This window comes from Vombatus ursinus, unplaced genomic scaffold, assembly GCF_900497805.2.
Source record: "Vombatus ursinus unplaced genomic scaffold, bare-nosed wombat genome assembly UNPS02005236.1, whole genome shotgun sequence".
Taxonomy (NCBI): Eukaryota; Metazoa; Chordata; class Mammalia; order Diprotodontia; family Vombatidae; genus Vombatus; species Vombatus ursinus.
Genome location: NW_020945014.1, coordinates 449484 through 473201, shown reverse-complemented (window position 1 = coordinate 473201; position 23718 = coordinate 449484). Strand labels below are relative to the sequence as shown.

Genomic DNA, 23718 nt, shown 5'->3' with positions numbered 1-23718 from the left:
ACACTGAAGACCAAGGCTACATTGAAGCATGTGGCAGTTCTCAGAGCTGGAGTCTGTCGGTTCCCTTGACTCTGCTGAGGCATGTGGGGGTGGGGTCCTGGTATTGGTTTTTGCCTGCTCCATCATACTGAGTCTCAGGATCTCCCACTGGTTTGCTGAGGTAGGGCTTTCTGCTGGCTTGCTGGGATGCTTCCTGTCCTGAACTATGTTCCCCTTTTCCCTGAGTGGGATAGACCTTTCCTGCCAATCTTTCAAGTTTCTTGAGCTCAAAGATTGTTTCACCCCATCTTTTTGCTGGTTCTACTGTTCCAGGATTTGTTTGGGGGCACTATTTCGTGTTTGTTTGGAGGTAAATATGGGAAAATTATGGCGATTTACTGCTTACTCTGCCATTTTGGCTCCCCTCTATGAATGTTTTAAAAAATACTTTGATAAGTGTATTTCAATAGATTTTTCCTTTGTGATCCTATGTGTATTATTTTGTGCATTTAAAAATCTTATTCTGAGGAGTTCATAGATGACCCTATTGAGTGGCAACTTAGTATCAAAGTAGATAGAGTGCTGGGCTTGGAGTCAGGAAGTTCTGAATTCAAATCTGGCCTAAGACCCTGGGCAAGTCATTTAACCTCTGTTTGCCTCAATTTCCTCAATTCTAAATTGAGAATAATAATAGAGCCTACCTCACTAGGATGTTGTGAAGATCAAATGAGATAATATTTGCAATCCCCTTGGCGCAGTGCCTGGAACATAGGCAATATAGAGAAGCTTATTCCCTTTCTCTTCACTTCTCCCCTAGGGCTGCACTCCCCCCCGCCCCCGGACATAAGGGTCCATGACTTGGAAAAAGGCTAAGAACTCCTGGTCTAGAAAGAAAAGTGTTAAAGTCCCAGAATCTTAGGGAACCGCACCTTGTTAAAGAGATAAAAGGAAGATAACTAGTAAAGATGACTGATTAAAGAGTAATCAGAGAAGAACCAGAAGAGAGTGCCCAAAGGGAGTGGGTGATAGTTAGCTTCAAATGCTGCAGAAAAAATAAGGCAAATGAAGATTGGGGGGAAAAGGTATTTGTCAATTAAGAGGTCACTGGTAACCTCTGAGAAAGCAGTTTCAGTAAAGTGGTAGAATTGAGATGACAGGGATTTGGTAATGGAGTGGGCAGGGAGGGAGTGAAGGCCTTAAGTATAGAAAGATCTTTATAAAAGTTGAGAAGCAAAAGGGAGGCGGAAGGTAGGAGGTAGCTTGAAAAAATGGCAGGGTTTTAAGGAGGATTTTTTTTTTTGAAACATAAAACAGACTTGAACATGTTGTAGAAGAGGGAAGGAATGGGACAGAATCCAGGGAAAGGCAGACTAGAGGCTCCTTCAGAGGAGGATCCATGTCTCTCCTTTCTAAACAGGGACTTCCCCAAGGGCAGAGTCCCTCTATCTAAAAGTTCTGCCCTCATCCTTCCAGTGCTTCAAATGGATCTATTATCTCACTGATATGAGGTTCATAGGACTAGAGAGTGAGAGTTAGAAGGGAATGTAAAGGTCACTTTGTATAACCCTCCTTGTTTTGCATAGGAGGAAACTGAAGCCCAGGGAAGCTAAATGACTTGCCCAAAACCATGCAGGTAAGAAATATTAGAGATGGGAGTTGAAAGCAGGTCCTTTGAGTCTCCATTGGACCAAGCTGCCTTTCTCTAAAGATGCAGGACACAATTCACATTCGGCATGATTCTTGTCCATATACTTCCATAAATTCTTTATTGAGGAGCTATCCAACATGCTGAAAGTCTTCCTCCAAGTCTTTTAATATTCTACAGAACCAGGGCAGCCACTGGGTCATCCAATTCTTGTTCTTCATAATCATTACATAAGTGAACTCCACTTTATTCTCCCCTTTGCCCCAGAGCCCATTCCTCAATCTTCCTACCAATTCTCCCATTCCTTTTTCCTTTCATGGTAGGACATGAAACTTTATCTTGCCAGAGGGAACTCAGAATATCTTCTATACTCTTAGACCCTTCTATGTCCTTAGACCCATTCTCCCCTTCTCAATGGTAGTGGGCCAGTCACATGAGGCAAATATTTCAATGTATACTAAAGATTCTGGGGCCTTGCCATTAGCCCTGTAGTTATATCTTAAGGATATCTAGGCCTTCCCATGTGCTTTGTAGCACAATTCCTCCAAAGTTAGGGTATGATTTTTTTTTTTCTTGGGTGAGGCAATTGGGGTTGGGTGACTTGCCCAGGGTCACAACAGCTAGTAAATATCATATGTCTGAGGCCGGATTTGAACTTAGGTCCTCCTGACTCCAGGGCCCATGCTCTATCCACTGTGCCATCTAACTGCCCAGTATGATTTTTAGAGCAATTTCTATTCCCAGTGTTTAGCACAATGCTCAGCCCATAGTAAGCATTTAATTAATTATTGATTTTTATTCATTCATTAATTCACAAAAAATATTGAATACTTAATGAGTAATAGGCACTGTGTTAAGTTTTAGGATACATATATAAAAGTAAGATGGTCCCTACTCTCAAGAAACTTACATTCTAATAGAGAGAAACAACATATAAATGGGAATGGTGGCCAGATAAGAAGTCCAAGGGAATGGTGAGTTGATAATAGAGCTTTTGATTGACATGGCCTTTCCAGAGACAATGATAGTATTGATTTGATGACAGAGCCCAAAGCAAGAGGTGGAAAGTGAGTAAGGTGGAGAGTACATCTGGATGGATATGATATGAGAAACATAGTCTAGTCTGGTGCCTGCTAGATATACCAACCTCATTGCATCTGCACTCAGTCATCAATCAAGACAATTCATCCACAAGGTGGGGGTTTCAAAACTGAGTGGATTAGTTTCTTCTGGGACCAGGAGCTCAATCTCTGGTGTCCTGGTTCCTAGAGTGCTGTTCTTGTGGAAAAGCAAACCTATGGCAGGAGAGATGGCAAGACAGAATGTGAAACATGACAATTGAAAAAATAAGAGACCTGAAATTAGTAGAGATTTACATCCAAATCTTTCCTCTGACTTTTAACAGCTATGTGACCAGAGGCAAATCTTTTCAATTCTCTGAACCTCAGCCCCTCATCTGTAAAATGTAAATCATTATGAGCCACAACAGGCTCAAAGCTGTTGCACATGAAGTGTCATATAAATGTCAGCTACCATTGTTTTTCTCTCTTATGCTATTTTTTATGCAGAAGCCATTTTTGAGAACATGTCATAGCCTACTCACACCCACCATGTGTCTTTTTATTGCCCTCTGGGTCACTGGCAATTTTGGTTCCTCAGAAAATGTGATGTTTCATGATTCATAGCATGGAGCGACACCAGGAGAATACTGGTTTTCAAATTATGGGCTTTCACTTCAGGGAGATGCTGGAGACTGCTGAAAATATTGCACAATTTTCCAAAAACAATCCAACCCACTCTCCTCCATCTACTCCTTTCTGGGCATAGCTCATTGGAGTATCTACCCATCCTTCTTCATTATCCTCCCACCAGAACCTAGCCTTTGCCTCTATTACCCTGGGCTCCAACAGCTGAGCTCTTCTTGCTTTTATCTTGCCCTAAAACCAGTCCTCCATGTCTATTCCCAGTCATTCTGAAACCACATTACTATTTCCAACCTCTCCCCCTTTTTCCAACTCTTTTATGTATTATTATTTAGTGTTATTATTATGTAATATGCAACTAGAATATTAGCTCAAGGTCAGAGATTGTCTTGCTTGTTTGTGTCTTCAGTGCCTAACACAGTGCCTGACATAGTAAGAGCCTAATAAATGCTTTTTTCATTCATTAATTCATTCATTCATTCATCTGTCCATTCACTCACCCATCCATCCATCCATTCAATCGATTCATTCATTCATATATATGCTGATGGACTAACTCAAAGGGCTGCCAGTTACGTGCATGTCAGTGTGAAAAGTTGGCATTCTTCGATTACTTGGTTTCTTCAGTGTGGATTGTCAAAGGGATTTATTTTAAGTCCGTACAGAGCTGTTTGAGTAGTCCCTGTAGTGTTCTAGGGCTTGATGCAGTCTCTACAATGTCACTTGCAAACAGAAACATTTGGAAGACCTTTCCATATAGAGAGAACCTTTCCTCCATCTAGAGGCTGAGCAGGATGTCCTCCAGTGAGCACCTTAGGTAAGGATATGCATAGGCATGCATCTCTCTGTTTTATGCCATGATCAATGTGATAATCAGGCTGAAGGAATACATTTTTCCTTACTGCAGTATCTTTCATGGAACGGAGGAAATAGGTTTGTCGCCTTGAGATCCCATGTAGTTCAATGGACTACTCAGAGCCCAAAGGTTCAAGCAAACAATACATTTAACAAAACATACACATTCAAATAGTCCCAAGGAGGAGAACCAATTTCTTGAGTAGATAAAATCAGTCCAAAGGATAAAAGCATGAAAGGATAAAAGGCCTCTGTCAAGGGAATTAAAAGCATTTGGTATGGTGGTTCCCTGGGGTCTTAGGACTCCTCAACAAAACAGTAAAAACTGTTTTTGTGCTCTCCTTGCCCAAAAGGCCAGTTGTTGGGTTAAAGATTAATCTATCTAGGGCAAAGTTAACCCAAACTGATTCAGGTCTGCATCAAAACCTTCTTGCTCAAAATAGTCCCACTGTGTGTGTAGCAGGGTGAGAGAGGAAGGAGAGATTAACTCATGCCTTCCCAATTTCACCAGTGTCCTGGTCCACAACACTGCATCTGGAAGATCTGGATGTGAGGTAGTAATCACATTCAAGCTCACATTCATGCTCATCCATACACATGGTTCTAACAGCTAGATAGATGGCACAGTGGATAGAGCATTGGGCCTGGAGTCAGGAAGATCTGAATTCAAATCCAGACTCAGATACTTACTAGCTGAGTGACCTTGGGCAAGTCACGTAACCTCAGTTTTCTCATGTTTAAAATGGGGATAACAGCACCTATTTCACAAGGTTGTTGTGAAGATCAAATAAGATAATAGATGTAAAAAGTGCTTAGCACAGTAGTCACTAGGCCCATTCCCTTCCCTACTGGGAACCAATGTAGTGATTGCTTAAAGGATGCCTCTTTCATTCACTCCCTTGCAGATAGCTGTTATGTGCATGCCTTCTGAATTATGGAGGCAGTGTAGAATAGGCACTTCTTCTCACTACATTGTTGGGAGGGTGAAATGAGGCAGCATGTATGCAGGCCTTTGCAGACCTTAGAACACTAAATAAATATCACTATTTTAATTTTGTCACCTTTTCTAAACATCCTCACTTCAAGGGAAAGCCTAGTTTCTAGTCCCTTTGCTATCCTGGTCTCTTACCTCTGGGCACCCTTGTCAATGTCATTCCTGAAATTGGACCCACAGACTGGTATATAAAACTTCCAGGAGATTATGTTGTGATTTCCACATACACAACTGGTTCCTGACTATAGCAGGAAGATAAACATCCTTATGGCCCAAGATGAGGTCCTGACTTTTCATGTCTCCTGGCAGGATTATAGTCTTTCACAGATTACTTTAAAAAAATGCCAACTATTTGTCTCCCAAACTGCTGGGGTCCAGTTTGGGTCTGCTAGGATGCTTGTGTGCTCCTAGCATCTCCAAGTCATCTGCCAGACCAGAGGTGGGGAACCTGTGGCCTCAAGGCCACATGTAGCCTTCTAGGTCTTTGGGTACGGCCTTTTGACTAAGTCTAAGTTTTACTGAATAAATCCTATTATTAAGGGGATTTGTTCTGTGAAGTTTGGATTCAATCAAAGGGCCGCACTTGAGGACCTAGAGGGCCACATGTGGCCTCAAGGCCACGGGTTCCTCATCCCTGTGCCAGACCCTTCAAGTATGTTCGGGTGGGAGCAATTAATAAATGAACCTGATATGTCAGTTTTTCCACAGTGTGGGCTTTCTAAATAACCATTTATCATAATTGACAAACACAAGGAAAATATCTGAAAATCTTTCAGCCACTTCCTGACTTGTTCAGTGCATTGTTTAAGAGTTCCCACACACACACATACATGTGAACACTCATATACAGAGGTATGAACTCACATACACTAATAATAATAATAATAATAATAATAATGAAAGCTCCCAGTTTTAGAGGCACTGATCTGCAAAATCTGATCAGGGAGGCAGTGCAAAGACTACTATTTTCATGAATGGAATAGGGAAAATCAGGAAAATAGATGGATGAGGAAAATGAGGATCAGAACAGGATATTCCTAACCTAAAATCACACATCTGATAAGTGGAAGAATTTGAATGTGAGTCAAGGTGTTTCTGACCTCAAATCTAGTCTTCATTTTACCACAAAAGTTGATGACTAATTAGTAACCTTAGAAAACATTTAGAATAACTTACTCATTTTGCAGATGAGTGAACTGAAGTCCAGAATGGGAAAGTGACTCATAGACTCAAAGAATCATGGACTCAGAATTTGGAGGTGCTCTCAGAGGGCACCATTCCTTACTTTTCTTTCTTGAATCATTATCCATCTCCCCTTCCATCCCCAAAGTTCTGTCCTGGGCTCTCTGGATCTGCACTTTCTTTTTTGGTGATCTCATCACTTCCCAAATACTTAATTGTTATTTCTCTGCCAATGCTTCTCAAACTTACACATCTAGCCCTAATTCCTCTCTTAAATGCTAGTCCCACATTGCCACTTGCCAGGTGGACGTCTCTACTTAGAAGTTCCATCACCATATCAAACTAAACATGGCCAAAGTAGAACTTGTATTTCCCCCTTAATCTAGGTTTTGTCTAAACTTGCCTCCTCCACCCTGTTGATGATAGGTTTGCCACTGGGTCTCGACCTAGGTTATTCTTTCTCTCTCACTTTCCATTCAAGGGAACACAGTTTTCTAAATCTTACATCAATACCAACAGTGTGCAGGACACAGTGTTGGGTCCTAGTACCTTCTATATCAGTTACCCAATTTAGTCAGTTTTATCCCTGCAACATCTCTTACATCCATTCCATCCTCTCCACTTGTCTGGCTACTACCATAATTTATTCCTCATCACTACTTTTCTGGTTTACTGAAATAGTCTGTAAGATTTTTTTTTTAAATCTTATCTGCATTGACATCTTTTCTTTTTACACAACACTCATTAGCACACTGCCTGCCTTGTGCTGGGGACACAAAGGCAAGATTGAAGGAGTCTTTTCCCCTTAGTAGCTTACATTCTATCAGTGGAACCAATATATATTCTCTTTACTTCTTGAGGAAGCCCATTTCAGGGTCGTATGGCTCTGCTGGGAAATTCCTCCTTCTGTCTAGTGGAAACTACCTCCCTGTGACTTTTACTTCCTGTTCCTATTCCTGCCCACTGAGGCATTGCCATCATCATCATCTTTACCTGCTTGATTTCAAGCCCAGGCATGCCTGTGTTCTTCTCTAAGTCAGCCTACTTTGGCAAAAGTCAAGGGTTGGCAGAAAAATGAATGTGAGGAAGAATAATTCTGACAACTCATTACACAGCATTCTCACATGTGATATCTCATTTAATCCTCACTCAAAAATAACCCCATGAGATAGGGGAAGGGAGAATAAGCATTTATAGAGTGCCTACTACATACCAGGCATTATACCAAGAGCTTTATGAATATTATCTCATTTGATCCTCATGACAACCCTGCAAGGTAGGTATTGTTATTATCCCCATTTTACAGTTGAGGAAACTGAGGCGATCAAACATTAAGTGACTTGCCTAGGATCACACAGCTAGTAAGTGTCTGAAGCTGGCTATGAACTCAAGTCTTCCAGACTCCAAGCCCATTTACTGTGCTATCTAGCTTGTAGGTTGGGCAAGTATCTTCATTTTTATAAGCAGTTTTGATATAGAGGAAAGAATCTTGGAGTCATATTCAGAAGATTTAGATTTGAATTCTAGCTCCAACGCTTATCAGTCCTATGACCTTGGGCATTAAGTCATCTGACTTAGTTTCCCAACCTGTAAAATGAGCACTATCTACCTCACAGTGTTGTTTCAAGGAGCAAAAAAGGCAGGTTAGGCACAAAGTCAGTATTAGAATCTGGGCCTCTTGACCTTCTTCACTGAGTCAGCCTAGATTTCTTTTACTGTAGCAGTAGTGAATCTTTTTTTATTTGTACATAGGAACTTGCTTATATAGCTTACTAACTCTGAGGAGAACTACAGTGAGGAATCCTAGCCTTTTGCCTTGGAGAAATTGATGATATGTATGTCTCTTGGGAAGTTCTTGGGTAGGTCCTCAAAAGCCCCTGGGCAAAATTCTGGTCTGGATGGACCATAAAGCTAACTTTGAGCTCTGTGAACTGGGGAATCTTTTTAAAAAAATTTTTTTTAAATTATATTACATTTTCCAATGAACTTACACATCTATTTTCTCTCTCTTCTCTCCATCCACCCTCCCTACTTGAAAACGAAAAAGGAAAAAACAAAAACCTTGTGACAAATATGCACAAACAGAATATATTACTGCATTGACTATCTAGGGGAACATAGTTTACCTGAATGTTGTATCTTATCTAGGACCTAACACTGTGTCCTGCACACCATTGATGTTCAATGCATTTTTATTGAATTCAGTCAATGTTTTGATCTGATTTCTCTATGAGACTTTAAACTCTAGGGTCAGGCCTTATTTACAGTAGTATGAGAATTACTTTGGACAAGAAATGATTTTGACATGATTTCATTTTGTGACACCAGCGGCATGAGTCTGTGTTCCCGAAGGCACTAGGATGATTCAGAATATCTGACCCTGACCAGATGAAATTAGATTGAACTGGTTTCCCCACTTTAATTAGTTCTCTGTCAGTTGAGTGATGGATTTAATGCCAAACATATGCATTTCATTGCTTTCTTGGTTGTGTTTCTAAATCTGTGTTTTTAAAGAATGGAAATTATTCCAAAGAAATGTGCAAAAGTTATAGTTTTTAAGAACGCATTTCATTGAACTGACATATTGCAGATACTGTTGGTGTGGGGAAGTCAAGTGTTTCATTCAAACTCACAATGACCTGGGATCAGTTGCACCATTGTGCAAAGGAAAGTGTGGTTGAAAATAAACAAACAAACAAAAACCCCAAAACTGGCAAACTATTGCAGTAAAACAGCCTAATTTATCTGTAGAAAAGAAGCATAGAGCTTCAGAGGGACCTGGGAGTTGGAAGGCTTGCTACTGATTCTTCACAATGTAGCATAGGCTTCTTAAAGTCAAAAGAAAAATCAGAAGACTAGTACAAAAACAAACCAACCAACCCAGCTGCTAAACATGTCTTTGAAGAAGGAAAAAAAATATCTTTATGGGCAAGACAATGCCAAGATTGGAGATTGAAAAGAAAGGTAATTTTTACTGATAAAACTCACTTTTTCATTGAAGGTTATACCAAAATTCTTGCTAAAAAAAAAAAAACCTAAGTGAGACTATAGGATCTTATTAGGTTGTTAAACATCTACTCAAGACAGTCTTTTGGAATTTTTTTTTTTGCTTCATGTGGTCCTGAAAGTTTTGTCTCCATTAAAAGAATGATAAACTTTGATAAATATATTGATATAAAAAAGTAGATTCATTTCAGAATGACAGAAATTCCCATATGAAGATGAAATACTGCAACATGATCTCACAGCATGCTACATGTCATGGAAGATTAAGAAATTTATCTGAAGAATGGAGATAAACTTGCTTCACTGGTCTGAAAACTCATTGAATTCATGCCATGGGTTATCATTGAGGTTAGACTTGGAGAAAGTGAATTATTTGTTAAAGGTATGCTTAATAGCCAAAGTGATAAAAATATGATTTCATGGTGAAGAATTAAGGAATGTATATTGAAATCTTCAAACTCAAGGACAAATTATATTAAAGAAGTGATTGTAGCAGAATAAGATGTATATTAAACTTTTTTATGGAAAAAGTTATAAGGTTTATGGAATGTTAATGTCATGATTTTATTTTTTCTTGAGTAATTTGCTACCTAATTTAGGTAGTACCTTTGGGCATTCACCAACTTTAACAGTAGGCTCCCCAGGCAAAGCTACCCCAAGCTGAATTTACTTTATAGGTACACATCCACTCAAAACTATGGTTTTTGGGAGCTCACCAGCTCCCACATTAACCAGTCAAGGGACACAATTCAAAGCAATGGACTTTAATGAACTAACATTGCTTTAAAAAAAGTAGCAATAAATAATTTTTCTCATAAACCTGGGACACACTCTCCCACAAATTCATACACGCTCAGAGGAAAAGAGAACATGAATGGAGGAACATGTACATAGGATACCACATGTAGCCATGCTAAATAAGTGAAGGGACAACTCATGTCTACAAATACTACAATGGTCCTTTCCAAGCGCAACTTCATGAAATAGGACATTGGGGTTCTTCTTTCTACTCTCAGCATATGATTTCAGCTAGAGTCCTTAGGAGAAGTGCTACCTCTTCCTCATAGGAGGAAGAATGGCTTCGCCCCCAATTTTTTTTTAAGTAAGTTCAGAAGTCAGTTAGTTAGTTTTTTTCCCCTTGGTTCTTTTAGGAAAGTCCATAGTCTTAATACACCACAACATCAACGCTCTGTGGCTTTATTTCATAAAGTGATCTGTATGTTTCCTTGAGTCTTGGCTAAAATGGGCATTTCCTCTCTAGAAGGGATTTCCAGCCCTAGGTACCAAACTTTTCAGACACAAGAGAGCTAATGAGTATCTTCAGGCTTGAATGTGTTTTGTTTTGTTTTAAGGTCTATTTTCTGGGCACTGAGCAAGGTTTCTGCTGGATGATGATTGTTTGGGAGGTTCAGAAAATCCCTATAATTCCCTGCTAAACTGTCCCCAGTCAACATGTATTTTAAAGGTGCCTTTCTGGAAACCTGCCAGGGACTTTGTGAAGTTGTCTCTCTCATCTCTTTCTGTTCCCATTCCCCATCCCAAACCCCAGTTTCTTCTCCTTCAAACTCTTGCTTTTCCATACAAATGGGTACAGTAGTAAAAACTTGGCCATCCTGCTGAACAAACCAAATACCTTACTGTTTATCTCTCTCTCCCTCTCTCCCTCTCTCTCCATATATATATATATATATATATATATATAATCAGACACCAAAGCTGCTTTCTTCTAAACTTTGTGTAGACTAGTATGGTTGAATAAATGAATGAATGAGTGAATGAATGAATGATAAAACATTTATTAAGTGCTTGACATGTGCCCGGCACTGTGCTAAGTTCTGGGGGTACAAACAGCAACATCACCCTTGTCTTTAAGTAGTTTAAATTGTAGTGGTGGAAGGTAAAAAGGGGGGCTAAAAGGAGGGAACCAGGAGGAGGGGAGGGGTAAACACATGGCAACATGATTTAGAAATAGCCAGGAGGAAGTGATATGGAGATCTTATTCCAGGCAGAATAAGGCAAAAAGCTAATTTCCTAGAGCCGGGCATCCAGCAACACAGTCCAAGGTTCAGGTAGAAGGGAGATAAGGAGGATGAGGAAGATGGCTCAGTGGATAGAGTGCTGGGCCTGGAGTCAGGAAGACCCAAGTTCAAATTTGGCCTCAGATACTCACTAACTGTGACCTTGGGCAAGTCACTTAACCTCCCTCTGTACATAGGATTGCAAAGGAAACCAGAGGGTAGCAAAAATGAAGATGTAATTTTTTTCCCTATCCAAGTTCACAGATCCTCTGAAATCTATTACAGATGCAAGGACCCCTAGTTAAGAAGCCCCGCCGTAGAAGGAGAGGAGAAATCCAAACCTTGGCTGCTGCATGCTATTGAGATATGATGAGAGTAGAGATTGTTAGATACAGAAAAGCATAATACAGATATGATGGCTGCTTGAGAGCCTCTGGGGGCCTGGATTTGAGGTGATGTGTGTGCTAAAAATAGAAGACCCATCTGCTGCAGTGTCTGAGTGCTGGAGGGCTCAGGGTAATCACTCTGGGCACATGGACAGTGCTGAGGACCTTCATGCTGAATTCGGAACTACCACAGAAGAGGGGTAAAGGTTTCTGGGTACACAGAGAAGGTAGCCATGGTGCTTCAGGTGAGTGACAGTGCAGTGACATCAGGGTGCATGAACCAAGCCATGACTTAGTGCTCAAGTGACCTTCATTGGTGGACCGTTATGTTAGATTGCTGTCTGGAAACAGGGCTAGTCTTCCACTTATTTGCTGCTCAGAAAACTGATTAAGAAGCAAGAAGAAAGATGAGCTTAAAGAGATTAGAACAGTGAAAAGAAGGCTAGATCTGGATTTAGAGTCGAGGACCTGGGTTCAAATCCTAGCTCTATCTCTTCCTAGCTGTGTTCACTTCTTTAAGCCTCAGTTTCCTGATCTGTAAAATCAAAAGGTTGGACTAGATGACCTTTGAGGATCCTATGACCCTATAAATCCTTTCACCTGTTTGGGCCTCAGTTTCCCTATCTGTAAAATGATGTGGTTGGACTAGATGACTTCTAAATCTATGTACTAAGAATTGTTGGAGAAATAATAATTAGCCAGGTAGGGTAGGGCTATGTGGTTGTACCCCACAGCTCTTTCTTGGGCCCAGTCCTCTTTTCTTTCTACATTCTCTCAGTGACCTCATCAGTTTCCATGTGTTCAGTTAGTAGTTCTATGCCGGTGACTTCCCAAGCCACATCTATCCCTTATCTTTCTCCTGTCCTGCATCACCAACCACTTGCTGGTTATCTCCACCTGTGTGTCTAATAGGCATTTTTTACTTAATACATCCAAAATGGATTGCTTTATCTTTCCCTCTTAACCCACCACTCCTCCTAACTTCCCAATTTCTGTTGAAGGTACTACCATTCTTCTAATTACATAGATTACATTCTAGAAATTATCCTTGACTGTTCAGTCTTCCTCATTTATCATATATAATCAATTTCTAGGTCTTATAAATTCCATTTCCACATTTGTCAAATCCACACTGTCACCTTCACTCAGAGGACCATGGACCCTAATTCAGGCCCTCACCACATCTTGCTTGAACTATTTCAATGGCCTTTTAATCCATGTCTTGGTTTCCCATCTCTTCTCTCTCCAATCCTTCCTTTTCACATCTGCCAAGCTGATATTCCTAAAGCAGAGCTCAGAATGTATTACTCTCTTGCTTAAACATCTTCATTAGCTCCCTAGGACAAAACACAAACTTCTCTGTTGTTTCAAATCCTTCACAATCTGGTTCCAGTCTATTTTTCCAGATACATTTCACACGACTCCCTCATGTGCATTTTCCCAGCCAGATGGGACTATTTATCCTTCCCAGCACACAATAAATATTGCATGCCCTACCTTTGCATTGGACATCCCTGCATTCCTGGGATGCACTTCCTCCTCAATCCCTCCCTCCCTTCAAGGTTTAGCTCAGACTCCACCTTCTGATCCCTCTATCATTAGTCTTCTCCCCATTTCTGGAATCCCATAAGGTCTACTTTGTATTTCCTTATCTGGGGATGCATTGGATCTCCCCCTCCTGCCCCCCCCAAAAGAAGATGTGAAGCCAGGGGCTGTTTTCATTTTTGTCTTTGAATTCTCAGTGCCTGGCACAATACCTGACACATAGGTTGGATTATCTCACAGAGCACTCAGGAGAAAAACATGAGAGAAGGAGTGAGGCAATGGAAAGAGGGCTTCTTTGGGAATCAGAAGACCTGGGCAACTAGGTTGTGCAATTAAGAGGCAGCTAGGTGGCCCAGTAGGTAGAGTGCCGGGCCTGGAGTCAGGAAGACCTGAGTTCAAATTGAGAGAAATGATTATTTCTCTCTCATATTAATAGCCAATTATTAAAATTGGAGAGACCCAAGTTTTTTTCCCTGTCGTATTTCCTTGTCCAGTCTTTCAAGGACAGGGCTGATGGAACACAGAATTAACCTTCTGCTCATTCTGGGTATTACTACTAGATCAGACTTCTAATCTAAGGTGAAACTCCTTTCTGCTCAGGTTTGGGTGGGGTATATAGATTCTTTGTTTAGACTGCCCAAGGGCAGGCTTGGTGGGAAGGCTTGGCGATCTTATTCTTGAAAGTGCATGATGACTATAAGGGAAAGCCTCTCCCCACTTCCCTGACTTCAGAGAATGTGCAGATAGATATTTGAACAACTTAGAATGCCTTTTTCATAGTCTTCTGTGTCAGAACTAGATGTGTACACAAGGACTCCAGTGGACACAGCTCAGCTCAGCTCTCTTTCCTTCTCTGGCCATGATCAAGGGAAGGCATGCTATAAACTGGGTGGATAAAGAGGCCTGAGGCCTTTAATGTCCTTGTCTAGACAGATGTGGGTGCCCTGTTCTTGTTACTTATCCTAGCATACCCACATCTTGGGAACTGATCTCTCAAGGTATACAGGACTTCCATTTGCAGCCTCCCCACCATTCTTCTCTCTATTGGAAGTACCTCCCTTTTTCTTGGTTGAAATTTAACAGCAAAGAGTTCCAGTGTAACTTATTATGAGAGACAAATTGAACCAAATAACCACTCTACAACTTTTTTTTTTTTCCGGAGTTATTGTTTATTGTGTGTTGTTGTAGTGACATTGTAGAACCGGGTTGTGTAGACTGTAGAGTTGTGGATGTGAGTTAAGTTTTGAATTGTCATCATACATTACACACCTGAAGAACAGAGCTGAATAGTCAGTCACCGGGGCTATTCAGGTGTTCAAAATCCGACACATAACAACAGGACTGGACAGTTCGAGGACTATTGTTTTTGTTTTTTGTTTTTTTGTTTTTTTGTTATTTTTTGGGGGGGGGGTACCTATTTGGATGATTGTGATTGTATTGCAAAGACTTTACAGCCTGCCTAGGGCACTTGGAGGGGTTGTTGAGTCCTGGCTAAGGTATTTTGGAATGGAAAAGGGATAACTGTTATTATCATGAACTTCCTGAAACTGGGAAATTCCAATATCAATAAAAAGGTAAGTGTTATTGGGGTTACTTTGGAACTAGTTATTACCTCCCCCCCTCCCCTCCAGGAAATGGTGAACAAGGATAAAGCCAACATGGTGAGAGGGGAGGCTGAGGGTCATAGAGAAACTCTCCAGAGGAGGGAAACTCCATCCTCAGCAGCCCCCAACCCAGTGGCAATAGTTCTATGGAATGCAGGTCGTCGTCAACCTGCCTGTACTGTTACATTAGGGAACCAGCTTTCAACCAGGTTGTATAGACTGTAGAGTTGTAAATGTGAGTTGTTGTTGTTGTTGTTTCAAAACTAGACTCCCCCAAAATGCAGAGTTCCAAGGTTATGGTTTGTGGTGCTTGCAGAGTGTGGATAATTTGGAGGTGCAGAGAATTCGCAGGAACTCGATGTCCAGTCCCTCAATTCCCTCCAGCAGGAGGGAAGTGCAGCTTCTAACTTTGTGCTCCATTGGGCAAGGTTGCTCCAGAAGCTGATGATTGGAGGAGCACTGCCTGTTGAGCACGTAAACAACTACAGACTGACCCAAGTGCCCAAGGGGAAACCCTACTGTTGCACCCCTATTGTCGCACCTATCAGGGTAGTCTTTCAATAACTTGAGTTGATGTGCCAGAGGGGGAGAGAGAGAGAGAGAGAGAGAGAGAGAGAGAGAGAGAGAGAGAGAGAGAGGGAGAGAGAAGAGGAGGGGAGGGAAGGAAGGAAAAGATATAAAGGGGAGAAGAGAGAAAGGAGGGAATGAAAAGGGGGCATAGAGGTAGGAAAGAGAGAAAAAACAGAGTGGGAGGAAAGAGGAAGGGGTGGAGAGAGGAAGAAGGAGAAAGGGAAAGAAAGGGAGGGAGAGGGAGCAAGGGAAGAATAGAGAGAGAGAGAGAAAGGGGGAGAGAGAGAGAGAAAGAGAGAAAGAGAAAGAGAGAGAGAGAAAGGGGGAGAGAGAGGAGACAGACACATCAGAAATTACCCAAACTGGTGTCACTTGGCCTCAGGGACGGGAAACTGAGGCAGAAAGGAGGCTGCTACTGTACAAGCAGACCTTGAAGTGAGTCCAGATGGGCATGAACTATTAGCAGGGCCACCTCCTCCTGAAGGGTCAGGAGACCAGAGGTCAAGGCAGCCTGCTGTGGGAAAACCACCTGCAGACAGCTGCAAAAGAGCCGGTGGAGCAGCTGTCTTACTTTGACTTGTGGACCAAAACAAACACATCTGTGCTGGATTCACTCAAGAGGAATCCAGACTTTGATCAGAAGCTGAATTCCAGTGCACCAGTACCAAGCAACAAAGATCCCTTTGGGGCTTTGTCTAGACCCCAAAGATCCTAACCTCAGCCCTCAAAGCCTTTCCTGGGTCCTGTCCCCTCAAGCTTCAGAGAGAGAGAGTGGAAATGGGTCAGTAACACTTCTCTCAGAGATGCTAAAAGGTTCAGGACCACAGGTCAAGGCAAGCCACTCTGGCAACAGCCCAGAAGGAAGGCCTCTGAAGAGGCCCACCCTCCCACCCCTTCACTTCTGGGCTGTATTCCTCCATCTCCCATCAATTGGTCATTATCGACACATGCTTACTGGGTGCACTTAAGGAAGGAATTCAGCACAGGTTTATCAGGAAGCTGTGGTCCACCAGACTGATGTTTGATGGGTGCCACAGCGGCAGAAGTGGGCACGAACCCACAGGAGTTAGGCCAGCCCATTACAGAGGCAAATGCGGCAGAGCGGTGAACAGGGGCTTCCAGGTTGGAGCAGCGATGTGGGAGAGGGGCAGCGGCGTGACAAGCCAGAGAGCTGTCAGGTGGGCTGGCCACAGGACTGTGAAGATCACAGCTTCAGAAACAGGCAGATGCAGGCCAGGGGAACAAGAGCGTTCCTGCACAGAGGCACACGAGAAGCACCAGAAGAAGCTGGGGGTTGGCATTGGGACTCTGCTAAGGCAACACACTAAAACCGCCTGCTGCCCACAGGGGAGCCCATTGGACTCCCTGGCATCAGGAGGACAGAAGTGATGGAGAACCAGGGGAAATCGAATCCCCTCTCTCCAACCGTTGTAGATGGGCAGTTGGTTGCAAAATCTGGATGAAGAGGAACTGTGTCAGGTGGGCTTAAACTAGGAAGGGGAGAGCAGCCACATGGAGGGAGCTGGCAGTGCAGACTTGGAAGGGCAGAACAGATGTTAAGGATCAGAGATTAGGGAGTGGGGGCACAGACTTGGAAAAGGGAGGTAGCTACTATATGATGAGAGAGATCAGAAGGTACTGAAGCATAGCAGTTCAGGAGCTACAGAAATGAGCATATGGGAAAAGCAAACAGTGGGGCTGTGAGAGCTGTGGGGAACACAGGCAGCTACATAGCCTGGCCGGACCACTATGGGATGATTCCAGAGTTGTGGTAGGAGACCAGTTTTCATTCAGCCCTTAGACATTCGTTCTATTTATCTCGCCCCACTGAGACTGGAAAGAAAGAAACCCAAGAGGCAGATGATTTCAAACCCTAAGGTTCACTGAGGTTCCTTGGGTTTGAACTGAAAGTGGAATAGCTAGGGGTGGGAAAGGGGGGTTAAAAGCACAGGATATGGCAATCTTCTTGTGCATGAGTACAGACAACATTTCTACCCTGTTATTTACCTTCCTATTCTGCTGTAATGAAATGTGTGTGTGTGTGTGTGTTTTTCAATGGTCATGTATATTTTCTTTGGTGTGGCATAGAAATGTAATGGCCGGGGTTCAAGCTTGAGGTTTTGGGATAAGTGACTCACAATAGCACAGGGGACCAGAGATGTAACAAGAGGATCCAGAGTTGTGTGGGAATCCATGGGGACCCAGCGTTAACACACAACCTCACTTTGTGACCATTGACAAGTCGCCTCACCTCCCTGTGCCTGAATTTCCTTATCTGTAAAATGAGAGGATTGGAATAGATGGTCTCTAAGGGATCTTCCAGCTCTCACATTCAGCAATTCCATCTGTGAGGACCTTCCCAGGACAGCTCAGGAAAAGCTGCCCTCTATCTCAACTTTCCATGGTATGTCAGTCTTTGGGTAGGCCTTACCTTCCTGTGGACACAATCTCTTCCCATTCCTCTGGAAGAGTCAACTGAAATAAGGGGTTAACTATGACAAATCCATCTCAGACCACAGGCTTCCTGGGGATGGGGGTATTTTCCCCCTTTGACCAGGTTCTCTACATTTCCCACTCCCTCCCCAGCGGCAGTACTCTATTGCTTCCACCCCCACCCCCATCCCCCATCAGAACTCAACAGGTAACAAAAAACCGTACTTGTCCAACCCCTGTGTATGTGCCTCCCCACCCCCTCCAAACCCCACCCTAAATTGGTCTTCCCCCACACTCATCCCTACAGAAGGAGTCCAGTGTGGATGGCAGATCCATGAACATTTCGAGTGTCAGGTCCCACATTAGTCAATCAAGTTCAAAGTCAGACATTTTGAAAAGCGGATGGGGTCGAGGAGCAGAAGTGTGAAGAGTTCCGAGATGGTCAGCATAAAAATAAAACTAGTCCAGGAACAAGGGTATAGGGAAATCCAAGAATCCAAGAGCCTCTTCCCCTTCTGCCCCCCAACTTAGGGCTCCAAACAGATTCCTCTGCCTTCAATGGACAGGCAGAGAAGAAGCTTATGGATTAGTTAGAAACAAGTACCACTCCCATCCCCTGGTAGTATGGGAAGGATTCGCAGGCCTCTTACAGCAAGGGGAGGATCTAGGCTTGAACAGAAAGCACCTGGGGAGGGTCTGACATCCCATGAGTGCTGGGGGCTGTGGCGGATGAAGTGGTCCTGGGAAGAGGCCATGGGAGGGCCTCGATGTGTGGGACAGGGGCCAGGGACGGTTATGAAGTCGCCATGTTCTCCTCATCTCTCACAGAGCCAAGTTGATCTGGGGCTTCTGGGAAAAGGGAAGGGGTCCAGTTAGCCTGGGTCAGAGGCTGGGGGGGAGCAGCCCCCAGAGCGTGCTGAGGATTGTGGTGAGGGCCAGAGCTGAGGAGGCCTGGGCCCCAAGGCTAGCCCCATTGCAGTAGTCATACTGGCAGCAGGACGTGGTGGCAGCATTCTTGGTGTAGCCATCGTACAGGGTCTCAAAGCAGGTGGGGACGCAAGACTTGCTGACTGTTACCCTGGTTGGAGTGATATCTGAACACCACAGGAAGGGGAGGGAAGAGGAAAAAGAAACATGTTCATGATTCCAGGAGTGGGCAGCTTTTGCTCTGAGCACTTTCCAGGCTTACCCCCAAGGGGACAGCCCCAGTCCTCTCTAAGACTAGTTCCATGAGGATAGGGCCTGAATTTACTATTCTGTTGTCTCTTCCAGTATGTGATTGAGCTCACTTATGGCAGGCCCTCCACATATTAAGAAGCTGCAGGACAGACACAGCCTGGTAAACCCTCCTTCCCTTCATTCAACCCAGGAAAGGATGGGCTTTAAGAACTTGATGAGGGAATAAAGGGTAAGAGTCACATCCTCAGAATCATCTGAAGGTGGAAAAATTACAATGGAGTATTGACTGGAATGGTAGGAAGAAATCAAATGGAGCTCTTGAAGACTAGCCTTGTCTCTTAAGCCCTGGCTTTGCCACTGTATCTCAAGATAGGATAAATTCCTTCCTCTCCCTGTCTCATGGCCTCATGGTCTCAGGAGATTTAATGAGATGATCACTAAGGTCTGTCTCAACTCTGACTTGGTCAAGGCTGTTGCAACGTTCTGAAATTCTAGCCCTAACTGTGAAAGGGTTGAAGGGACTACTTACAGGTCCGGGTGGTCATACAGTAGTTGACGTAATTGGGGCACCTCATGGGCTTGAAGCAGTTGTACCCTTTGTATTCACAGACATAGCATTCCAGGGCATGGGCTACGTACAGAGGAGACACAGAACATAGTCAATAAAAGGTTAACATTGCCTTCCCCCAATCCTCACTATCTCTGGCTAGGGCTCAAACACTGGAAATGGGGGAGATGCCTTCTGGGCAGGTACATTCCCAAAGGACTAGACTCAGGGACTCAGGCCACAGCTGTTGTTCCCACCAGGGCACATTTACCTCTCTCTCTTTTTCTAATATTCAAGTGGTTGGCATCACGGATCTCACACAACCTACTCCTTCCTCCCACCTCTGGTATCCTAGACCCTTCGATTCTGCTATGGTCCCAGATATTCCTTCCTAGAATCGGATTGCTGGAATAAGGTGAGGAGAAGCATTAGAATTCCAGCCCTTCTGGGCCCCTCCCTCATCCCACCCCAACCCCTGGAGGTCAAACTGATTGTCTTCCTTACTGAGTGGCTGGGCCATGATGGTCATGAGAAGCAGGACTGGAAAGAACTTCATGGTTGAAAGCAAGGGGAAGGATTGCTAAGTTGAAGCAGGAAGCTGCAGGCAGGATTCTTCAGCCTGGAGAGAAGGTTAAGGGGAAAGGAGAAAAAAAAAATCACAGGGAGGAAAGGGTTAAAGAAAGGCTTCAAGCCTCACATCCTTGCTCCTGCCCAGCTCTGTTCAAAGCTTTGCCTGTTTCTCCTCCTATCATTCTCCCTTCTCTGCCCACTCCTCCTTCAATTTAATTCAAACTCTTCATTTGGAAAAGACACTGTATTTGGAGTCACAAAACATCTGTTTAAATCCTAGCTTGATGCTTTACTAGTTTCATGAACTTGGGCAAGTCATATAATTTCCTTTGGCTTCTATTTCTTCATCTGTAAAATGAGGTTATTACTTATATATCACTTTAAGGTTTGCAAAGTGCTTTAAAGATATTCTCTCATTGGATCCTCACAATAGTTCTGTGAGGTAGATGCTACTTTATCCTAATTTTATAGATGAAGAAACTGAGGCTCAGTGACATCACATGACTTGCTCAGAGTCACAGACTTGGGTAGGATTTGAGCCCAGTTCTTCCTGGTTGCAAGTGGCCCCTTCTAGCTCTTAATAAATGAGATCAAACATTTATTGGACATTGACCATATCCTCATGATAGTTATCTTCAAGGGCTAGCTCAAATATTTCCTCCTCCAGGAAGCCCTCCCCGTGACCATCCTAGTCCAGATTGTTCTTTAATCAATTCCTATGGAGTCGTCAAATCTATGAGCTGTCCACCTAGCCCAAAGTGTACCTCACCAGAGAATTGTCTCTGTAATAAACCTAATAAATGCCCATGCAGCTTTCACTTAAAGGCTTTCTGTGAAGGGGACTGATCTTATCTTTAGATAAAATCTGTCCTCTCAATGTCTACTCACTAGTCTTCTTCCACGAGAAGCAAGACTGCATTTCAAATACTTGAAGAAATGCATCCCCTCCCTTCCTTGCCAAGTCTTTTCTTCTGAAGGTTAAACATCCGCATTTCCTTCAAAAGGTGTTATGTGAATGGCTTCCAATTAACAGAGCCTGGGCCACGCCCATTCCGTATCCTCGTTGGCTAGTGCTGTCCGCAACCTAGACTGTGAGCTCCCTGAGGGCCCCTCCTTTCACCTCTCTGCCGCAGTCCCCCTCCCACCTGAGCCCTGCATAACACTGCTCAGAAGGGGGAGGGCTCAGGAGATGCCGCTAGGATTTCTGAATAGTAGACTAAGGGGGCTGTGACTCAGCTTATTCAGGCTGTGCCCAAGAAAGGCGCCTCTAATGCAGCAGAAGGCGTTTAGGTCAGACATCCTGGTGCCTAGGTCACAAAAGCCCCCCAAAACAAACAAACAAAAACCCCTCCTTCTCTCTAAAGACTCGCACCCGGCTATATAGTGCTGTCTAAACATCCAGTCACCAGCCCCCGGCTCGCCCATTTTCATGGTGCAGTAGGTTTCGTAAGGGTTAAAAGGGTGGGCGGAGTTGTTGGTACCTTCCTGGGGCTCATTAACTGTTCATCCAGCCTCTCGGTTTGTCCCCATCACTGCGCCATCACTGCGGTCCCTATGATTCAGCATTCTGCAGTAAGAGAATCCCGCCCCCTGCCTGCCACACCCTCTGCTCTCATCTGCGAGCTTTAAGATGCGGACTAGCTTTGTGAACCACATCAGCATGTCACACACCCCACTCCCATCTTTGATGTCAAAGGATCTCAGGCATCCTTCGGGAAAAATAAGAAAGTGACCGAAAGCTTGAGGAAGGAAGATCATCAGCATTACCTTCCATGGGTTCATTAACTGTTAATCCGATCTTTTTCTTCCCATTAACCGCACCACCACTGCGCCACCATTACGTCAACACTGCACCAACATTACGTCAACACTGCGGTCCCTATGATTCAGCATTCTGCAGTACCAGAATCCCGCCTCCACCCCGCCCCGCCCCGCGCCCCTTCTGGGGTAATTTGTGAGCCCTGTGATGCTGACGAATTTCGTGACCATCGTCCGCAAGTCACTGAATCTTTGGAGCCTTAGTTTCCCCTTCCGTAAAATGAGAATAATACTGGCACTAACTGCGTCAGAGGAGTATTTCGAGAAACGAACTTTGCAAACTTTAAAGTTACCGCAGAAATACGACGCATTAATACTATTATTACATTTTTATATAATAATTATTATTTTATGCACATTATTTTGTGACTCCTAGTTGTTTCTATCTATGCCCAAGTGAAAGCATCCTTCCCTAAGGCACAGTCTTACCACCAACTCTAGCCCCATTTTTGCCGTTAAAAGATCCCGGGTATCTTTTAGAAAAATAAGAGGGCGAAGAGAAGCTAATGGAAGGAAAATCATCAGTAGAGTCCTGGAGCAGGGATGTTGGTACCTTCCTAGGGCTCACTAACTGTTAATCCAGTCTCTGTTTTTGTCCCCATTACCTGCGCCACCACTGCATCAACACTGCGGTCCCTCTGATTCAGCATTCTGCAGTGCGAAAATCCCGCCCCCACCCCGCCCCATCCTCTGCCGCAATCTCCCCCAGCTCCCCCAATCAAAAAAGGGGCTCAAAAAGAGCTTAGGGTGGGCGGGAGGCATATTTCCTCATCTGTAAAATGGGGATGATTATATCACCTCCCTCCCAAGGTTGTTATGAGGTCTAAGTGAGAAAATACAAGAAAAGCGTTTTACAAAGCTCAAAGCATTTTTATAAGTTGTCAGCAACTATATAAAAAATAACTATCATAATAGTAATTATTATAGAGCACAGAGTGAGGGGAAAGCGGGGTGCCGGGCATAGACTGGGAGACCGGGAATATTTGGGGGGGTGGGCCTGGTAAGGGTGCAGAGATTGAGGGGAAAAGAACTGGAGGACTGGAGAATGAGAGATGCTGAAGGGGGGGCAGGGGGAAGAACTTGGAAGAGGAAGGTGAAATCCTGGGGGAATTGGAGATCGGGAAGGGACACTGAATGCGGAAGACAAGGCTGGGTGGGGAGCTAAGGAGTTTCTGTAGAAGCCCCCTGTCCATCCCAGCAGGTAGAGGAAGGGACTCCCCTATTTGCCTTGACTCCTCTCCCCTGAGAAGCCCCTTAAACAACCGTTTACAGCAACTGGTAGGGTCCAAAGGAGACCCTTCCCAGGCTCTCGGCTTTCCCACACATCACTCACGTCCAGGTCCATCCGGGTCCGTCCGGGTCCTTCCAAGTCAGTCCAGGTCCGTCGCGGTCCATCGAGGTCCAAGCCCGCAGCTGCAGCCGCAGCGGCGGCTGCGGCGCAAGTGAGGCGAGAGAGGGGCACCGCCGCCTTTTAGACCCACTTAGGCTCCGCCCCCTCTCCAGACCCCCTCCAGCTCCGCCCCTCGCTCCCTTACTGCAGAGCCCCCTCCTTTCCTCCAACCCCACCTCCACTGCAGAATTTTGGCTCCTGGCCTAGAATCCTACCGTAAGTCCGGGTCCTTGACTCAGAATTTTGCCAGGACCCCTCTCCCCCTACCCACCCACCCACCCTCATCGTCACCCC

General features: G+C 44.0%; 1 protein-coding gene across 1 annotated transcript; it reads right to left on the bottom strand.

Annotated features, from left to right (window-relative positions):
• Positions 1 to 18227: 18227 nt before the first annotated feature.
• LOC114030495 (ly-6/neurotoxin-like protein 1) lies at positions 18228 to 23414 on the bottom strand. The gene is made up of 4 exons (XM_027845338.1): positions 23368 to 23414; positions 20151 to 20265; positions 19629 to 19730; positions 18228 to 19014 (listed from the first exon to the last, which is right to left on the bottom strand). The coding sequence occupies exons 2-4, from the start codon at positions 20200 to 20202 to the stop codon at positions 18803 to 18805; spliced, it is 366 nt and encodes a 121-aa protein (XP_027701139.1). The 5' UTR covers positions 20203 to 20265; positions 23368 to 23414; the 3' UTR covers positions 18228 to 18802.
• Between the last annotated feature and the right edge of the window lie 304 nt (positions 23415 to 23718).

Bases quoted from the DNA above. Each gene is read 5' to 3' on its own strand.
- LOC114030495 (XM_027845338.1), bottom strand. From the start codon at position 20,202: ATGAAGTTCTTTCCAGTCCTGCTTCTCATGACCATCATGGCCCAGCCA. The intron at 19,731-20,150 runs GTAAGGAAGACA...CTCTGTACGTAG, and splicing joins CATCATGGCCCAGCCACTCA to CCCATGCCCTGGAATGCTAT. The intron at 19,015-19,628 runs GTAAGTAGTCCC...TGTGGTGTTCAG, and splicing joins CTGTATGACCACCCGGACCT to ATATCACTCCAACCAGGGTA.